Here is a 6,000-nt window from a genome sequence, read left to right as displayed (position 1 = left end):
CCCGCCTCCCCCTTCCCCCATGCACTCACTTGCTCCCAGAAGCCATGTGCTCTGCTGTCCAGACTTCCCTTAGTCACCATCCGCCCCCACGAGCCCCCCACACACCGAAGGCTCCCAGGGGGCTGCCAGGTCCTAAAGGGAGGCATTTGGTCCCCAGCCCGGTGACACCACCTGCAGGATCTGTGCTAAGAATGTGGTGAGATCTCCTGTCAGCTAGAGGTTGGGGCTGGCATGGGGCCTGGGGGGTCGGGGAGGGTGTCGCCAGCCCATCTTGCATGCAGTCCTGTCTGCTGAGCACCTACTGTGTGCTGTGTGCTGGGGTAAACAGCAAGATGGGAGCGCCCTGTGGCCACGAGGCACGGCATCCCCGGACAGCTCATACTCATGGGCAGGAAGACACGCTCATGGCCACAGCCACACGTTGTGTGGTCTCGAGCACGGCGGAGCCCCGGAGCAGACAGTGAGGCCTTACCTGTAGCTCAGAGCTGGGGTGTCGGCAGCCCCATTACCCGTGCTCGTCCTCTACGAGGTCTCGGCCGTGAGCGTGGTTTAATTGTTAGTGTTTTGTTAAAGATTTTGTTTATTTATTTGACAGACAGAGATCACAGGTAGGCAGAGAAGCAGGCAGAGAGAGAGCGGGGGAAGCAGGCTCCCCACTGAGCAGAGAGTCTGATGCGGGGCTCGATCCCAGGACCCTGAGATCATGACCTGAGCCGAAGGCAGAGGCTTTAACCCACTGAGCCACCCAGGCACCCCTTAATCATTAGTGTTTTATTCTGAGAGTAGCGTGTGTGCCTCCTGCACGATCCGGACCAGACCGAGGGGGCATTGTGGGTGCGGCGGTCCCCACTTCCTGTCCACCCAGCACTGGTGACTTCTCCCTTGTGTGTCTTCCTTTCCTACGTATGAAACTCGGCTCCTGCCCATCCATCGCTGGTGTTCGCAGCCTGCGTTCCAACCTGGGTAGACCTCTGCCGCAGGACGTCCCTCCTGATTTAGAGCAGGATTAAGAAGTTTCTCAAATAGCAAACTAAGGTTTCTGCAGAGGCTCTGAGTGGCGGCAAGGAGGGGCCTGGCACATGTCAGGCAGCCACAAACCCATCCTGGGGCAGGGGTGTCATGAGGGGGTGTGTGCTGAGGAGAGGACCCTCCCCTGTGGCAGATGAGGCGGTGTCCAGGAAGGCTGCCTGGAGGAGGCACCATTGTCCTCAGCCCAGGTGTGCAGGGACCTCGTTAGAGCCACAGTGCCAGACGATAATTTCAGCTGAGAAGACCGGGGCTCAGCCGAGGCCATGAGGACAGGGGAGGGATGTATTCTGGGAGGCACTGGTCTCCAGTCCCCCACATGGGGTCAAGCAGTGAAGCCTTTTCACTTCCTCCCCCACAGAAGCAGTGGTAGGAGCTGCCGGGATGGGGAACGGAGGGGACAGAAAGAGGGAGGTGGCCTCAGCTGGTGCCGCAGGCAGCCTCAGTTCCTCTAGACTGGGGCTTCCCACCCGCTCGGTGCGGGAGCAGCCCCTGTCGTGATGACCACAGGTGTCCCCAGACACGGCCCAGTGTCTGCCGGAAGCGAGGCACGTGCCCAGCGCTTTCCTCTCTGCAGGTTCATCAAGAAGCTGGAGCACACCTGGAAGGCCCTCGTGCATGATGGGGTGAGTGTCGCTCATGCGTTCCTGAGTCCACAAACACAGCGGTCCCCCGGCGCCGTGATGAGAGACGTGTTCCCTCCTTCCGTTGGGGGCGGCCGTGTGACCCGGCAGTCACGGGCCAAGGGCTCAGGGTCAGGAAGGGAAGACACAGGCAACTGGACCTCCAGTGAGGGGGTCTGATCTCCACGGGGGAGGGGGACAGAAAGGCTTCTTGGAGGAGAAGAGCTGGAAGCTGAGTTGGAAGGATTCCCCAAAGGCAGCCGGACCAGGAGCGTCAGGGGCCAGCTAGGCAGAGAACGTTCTGGAAACATGTTGTGATAGGAGGTCGCCTGGGTCCAATTGCACAACGCTGACCCATTGCCTCGAGGGCTGAGGACTGCTGCAGCATGTCTCTGCCACTTGAGAATGGGCTAAAATGCACCTTTTTCTAGCAACACAGCCAACGCATGGACCTTGGCAGTAGGTTATTTGCAAATATGAAAGACTTTGAGGACCAGCTGCAGGGGAGCAAACAGCCCATCTGGGGGCCCCAGGCACCCCAGGCACCGGCTGTGCTGACGAGCTGGCTGGGGCCTTGGGTGCACACCTCTCCTCCCATGGCCACCTGCAGACCAATTCTTACTAAAGTGCTAAGGGCTGTATGTGTTCATGTAGTTTGTAAAAGCCTCCCTCACTCCCCTCTGTTTGGGGGCGGGGAGGCGGGGGTCCAGATGGAAGCTTCCAGAAAGTGCACCGAGATGGTCCAGGGGGCAGCCAGTCAGCAGGAAACCCTTTCGTGGCATTAGAAAGCCGCCACAGAAGGGAGAGTTGCCAAGTCCCCATGAGGCCACATGTAATCCCCAGAGTAAACTTTGGCTCAGCTCTTGGGGGTCCAGACGTTAATCAGAGTAACGTCACAGGCGTGAGCCGTCTGGGGCAGGCAGGGTGGCCTGTGGAGTAGAGGCCCAGGTCCTTCTGGGCATGGCCCTCAGCCCCCAGCCCACGTGGCTGGCCCCCGATGGCACTCCAGGCAGAGGAGGGGGCGGGAACTCCGTCCTGGTCTTGGCTCCCACGCCCTCGGCCAGCACCGGGTCCTGCAGTCCTGCCTTACTGCGGTGAGGATGGGAAATGTAGTGTGCGTTCTGGAGGCCATGTGTCCCTATGGGATCTGTCACATTACAGCAGGCAGAGGACCCAGGCCGTGTCTGGGGACATCTGGAGGACTCCTCTGGTTTCCATGTTTTGCTCTTTATTCACTTACTTCTCTGCGGTTGCTGTTTTAGTCACGTGGTTCGAAGGATTAAAGGATGGGTTTATAAGGAAGAAATGTCCCTCCCAGGCCCCTCCCTGCCGGGTTACCCGCCAGCCCCGTGCCGTAGACCCGTCTCTCAGTCAGACTGCCGCTCTGTGGCCTGGGCTGTCTCCCGGGACACGGGGAGCACTGGTGGCGTGGGGACACTCAGCCCTTCCTGCCTGCGGGCCCCCTTCTCTCCCCAGGACACCGTCTCTGTCCACCGGCCCAGCTTCTATGCCGAGCGCTTCTTCAAGTTCATGAGCAACACGGTGTTCCGGAAGAATTCCTGTGAGCTTCCCAGGCCCTCTGGCCAGGAGGGCCCCTAGGGGTGCGGAGCGGGGAGGTGGGGTCGCCAAGAGTGCAGTAAACCCAGAGCCCCTCCTCTGGCCATGTGGCCGTCCGTGGGCCTCGGTCGGGCACTTGGTCCAGAGGACAGGGGAGTCAGGACGCCACCGTCCTGGGGCCCAGCTTGGGGCCTGGGGCCCGCTGTTTGAGCTTGAGTTCTGGCCCCATCGAGTCCTGCCGCTGTGACTTCAAGCGGGAGACGCCCTGCCCCATGCCTCAGTTTCCCCATCCGTACAGAGGGCAAGATGTGTTTACCCACATGACAGGTGCGTTTGGCCTATGCCAGTCCTCACGGGGACCACCTGTGGCCTTGAGTCCTCAGCAGGGAAACGTGGCCTCGGGGGACACAGAGGCAGCTGGCCATCAGCCAGACCAGGCATTGTCAAGGAGGGCACCGGACAGAGGCAGCCCGTGCCCCGTGGGTGTCCCCAGAGGGTCCCCTCTCTGTGCTGGGCCTCAAGTGCCAGAGCCGGGTGCACACCCCAGGCCAGGATCCCATAAGCTGCCCGAAAGGGTCGTTTCTCCCCACGTGTCTGTCTGCCATCTGCCCTCGGCTCCCTTTGCGCCCAGAAGACAGGGTGCTTGTCAGCCTCTGTGTCCCCAGTGTCCAGCCCGGGGCCCAGCATGCCATGGGTGTTCAGGCAGAGTCATTGGTGGCAGTGGTCTCAGCGTGCACCTTCCAATCCCGGTGGGTCCACAGAGACAGCAGGGGCGGGCAGGGCCGACGCCTGGCGTGGGACCTGCTGTCCCAGCCTGGGCCAGGCCTGTGTGGGCGGTGACCCCGCCCAGTCACCTGGAACCAGCTCGTGGAGCCAGCACGACTCCACGTTCCCCTATGTCGAGCCAGTAGCTTGAAACCGATGGCAGTGGGGTCACTGGCATCGCGGAAATGGGCAAACCCCACGGTTCTGGCCTTTGTCTCCCGAGAGTGGGCCGTCGTCAGCGTCTTACTTTCTCACTTCTTAGAACCCTTCCTGGGTGTCATTCTCACTGCGGCCGGGGGGGATGCCAGCCTCCGGGGATGGGAGCATGGCTGCTCACCAAGTGAACTAAGCACCTACTGCGTGCTTGGCGTTGTGCGGGCCAACCCCGGGGGCCAAGCAGGGAGAGAACCTGGTGACGTTCGCTGACGGGCGAGGCCAGGGGCAGAGGGCATCGGGGGCCGTCCCCCTTGTCTGACCCTGTTGCTGCAGACGAGGTTGCTGGGGCTCAGAGTGGCTGAGCCACATTGCCCAGCCCACTCATCCTGGACAGGAGCCGGGGCCTCGGTTCTGAGCCCCGCATGGTCCCAGGCCTCTGTTTGCATGTCTGAAAGTGGAGGCCATGGCCGGAGCGGGCTGCCAGAGGGGCTTCTGGGACCTCCTGAGGCAGATCTGGGTAGGACGCAGGACAGGGTTTCCTTTGCAAAGGATGTTGCTTCTTGCCCAGGCTTGAGGGCCGGGCTGGAGGCCGGGCAGTGGGAGCTGTGTACGCGGGCAGCAGGTTTTCATCCAAGGGAGGGATGGGGGCTGGTGGGGCCTGGCCACGGGGTTCCCAGGCTGCCCCGAGTACCAGTCCGCCTCTCTCCACAGCCCTGAAGTCCTCACCATCCAAGAAGGGCCGTGGTGCCTTGCTGGCCGTCAAGCCCCTCGGGCCCACTGCTGCCTTCTCGGCCAGCCAGATCCCCAGCGAGCGCGAGGACGCGCAGTACGATCTCCGTGGGGCCCGCAGCTACCCCACGCTAGAGGACGAAGGTGACTGGGCTGGCTGGGGAGCGGGTTCTCTGGGGACAGGACAGAGAAGGGGTCTGCTGGGGAAAGGTGCGGTCCCTGCGGGGCTGAGAGGGGAGGGCATTCAGGAAGCAACCCGGTTTGAGGAAGGGGTTCTAGAAGCTGGTGGCCTGGATGGCAGGGTCCTGGGTCCCAGTCACCTCCCTACCCCAGTCCCAGCCTAAGCTCTGCAGCCCTCCAGGGAGTGGGGATGGGGAGTGGCTAGGATGGCCGCAGGGAGAGCTGAACAGAAGATGCCACCCGAGGAGGTGACCCACCCCATTGCCAGGTGTCCTGAGACCTAGAGGGAGGAAGCATTTGATGGGGTTGGGTGTGATGGTTTGAAAGATCCCTCCCAGTTCCCCGAGTTAAAGAGTCCAAGATTCCTGGCAGCGAGGGGCTGGGGGGAATAGCATGAGGGAAGGGAGAGACCGCGCATGCAGAGGCCCTGGGGCAGCAAGGGACGCGGTGTGTTGGAGGGACAGCAAGGGACCTGATGTGTTGGAGGGACAGCAGGCGGCCTGCGGTTGGAGCAAAGTCAGGGAGGGTGAAGAAAGCGGAAGCGGCTGTTCATGCAGGACCTGCGGGCTTGAGCAGGGTTTGGACTGCGGTTTGAGAGCAGCGGGTTATGGGAAGCCTCTGTGCCAAGCGTAACTTCGAAGGTATTTGCCCTCTTAAAGCGGTGGAGCAGAACAGAGTGTTGGGTGGCAGGTGGGGCGGGGGCCTGGGTGGCTACAGGCGAGGCAGGCTGCAGGTGGAGGCAGAGAGAGGTGTGGCAGGGCTGCCCCGGCGCCCATAGCCCCCACTCCCCCCGCAGGCCGGCCCGACCTCCTGCCCTGCACGCCGCCATCTTTCGAGGAGGCCACCACCGCCTCCATCGCTACAACCCTGTCCTCCACGTCGCTCTCCATCCCGGAGCGGTCTCCCTCGGAGACATCAGAGCAGCCGCGGTACCGGTGAGGGTGTGGAGGGTCAGCGTCCCTGC

General features: G+C 62.3%; 1 protein-coding gene across 4 annotated transcripts in view; it reads left to right on the top strand.

The window, feature by feature from the left end:
* PIP5K1C (phosphatidylinositol-4-phosphate 5-kinase type 1 gamma) overlaps positions 1-6,000 on the top strand; it is a 47,132-nt gene that overhangs the window by 32,130 nt on the left and 9,002 nt on the right. For all 4 annotated transcript variants that reach the window (XM_059388639.1, XM_059388640.1, XM_059388642.1 and 1 more), the window contains exons 10-13: positions 1,604-1,652; positions 3,126-3,210; positions 4,839-5,000; positions 5,833-5,971. In XM_059388639.1, coding sequence (XP_059244622.1) covers positions 1,604-1,652; positions 3,126-3,210; positions 4,839-5,000; positions 5,833-5,971 — 435 coding nt within the window. The remainder of the gene's footprint in view (positions 1-1,603; positions 1,653-3,125; positions 3,211-4,838; positions 5,001-5,832; positions 5,972-6,000) is intronic.

The sequence above is a fragment of the Mustela nigripes genome, chromosome 2 (genome assembly GCF_022355385.1).
Source record: "Mustela nigripes isolate SB6536 chromosome 2, MUSNIG.SB6536, whole genome shotgun sequence".
Classification (NCBI taxonomy): Eukaryota; Metazoa; Chordata; class Mammalia; order Carnivora; family Mustelidae; genus Mustela; species Mustela nigripes.
This window is presented reverse-complemented; position numbering and strand designations above follow the sequence as displayed.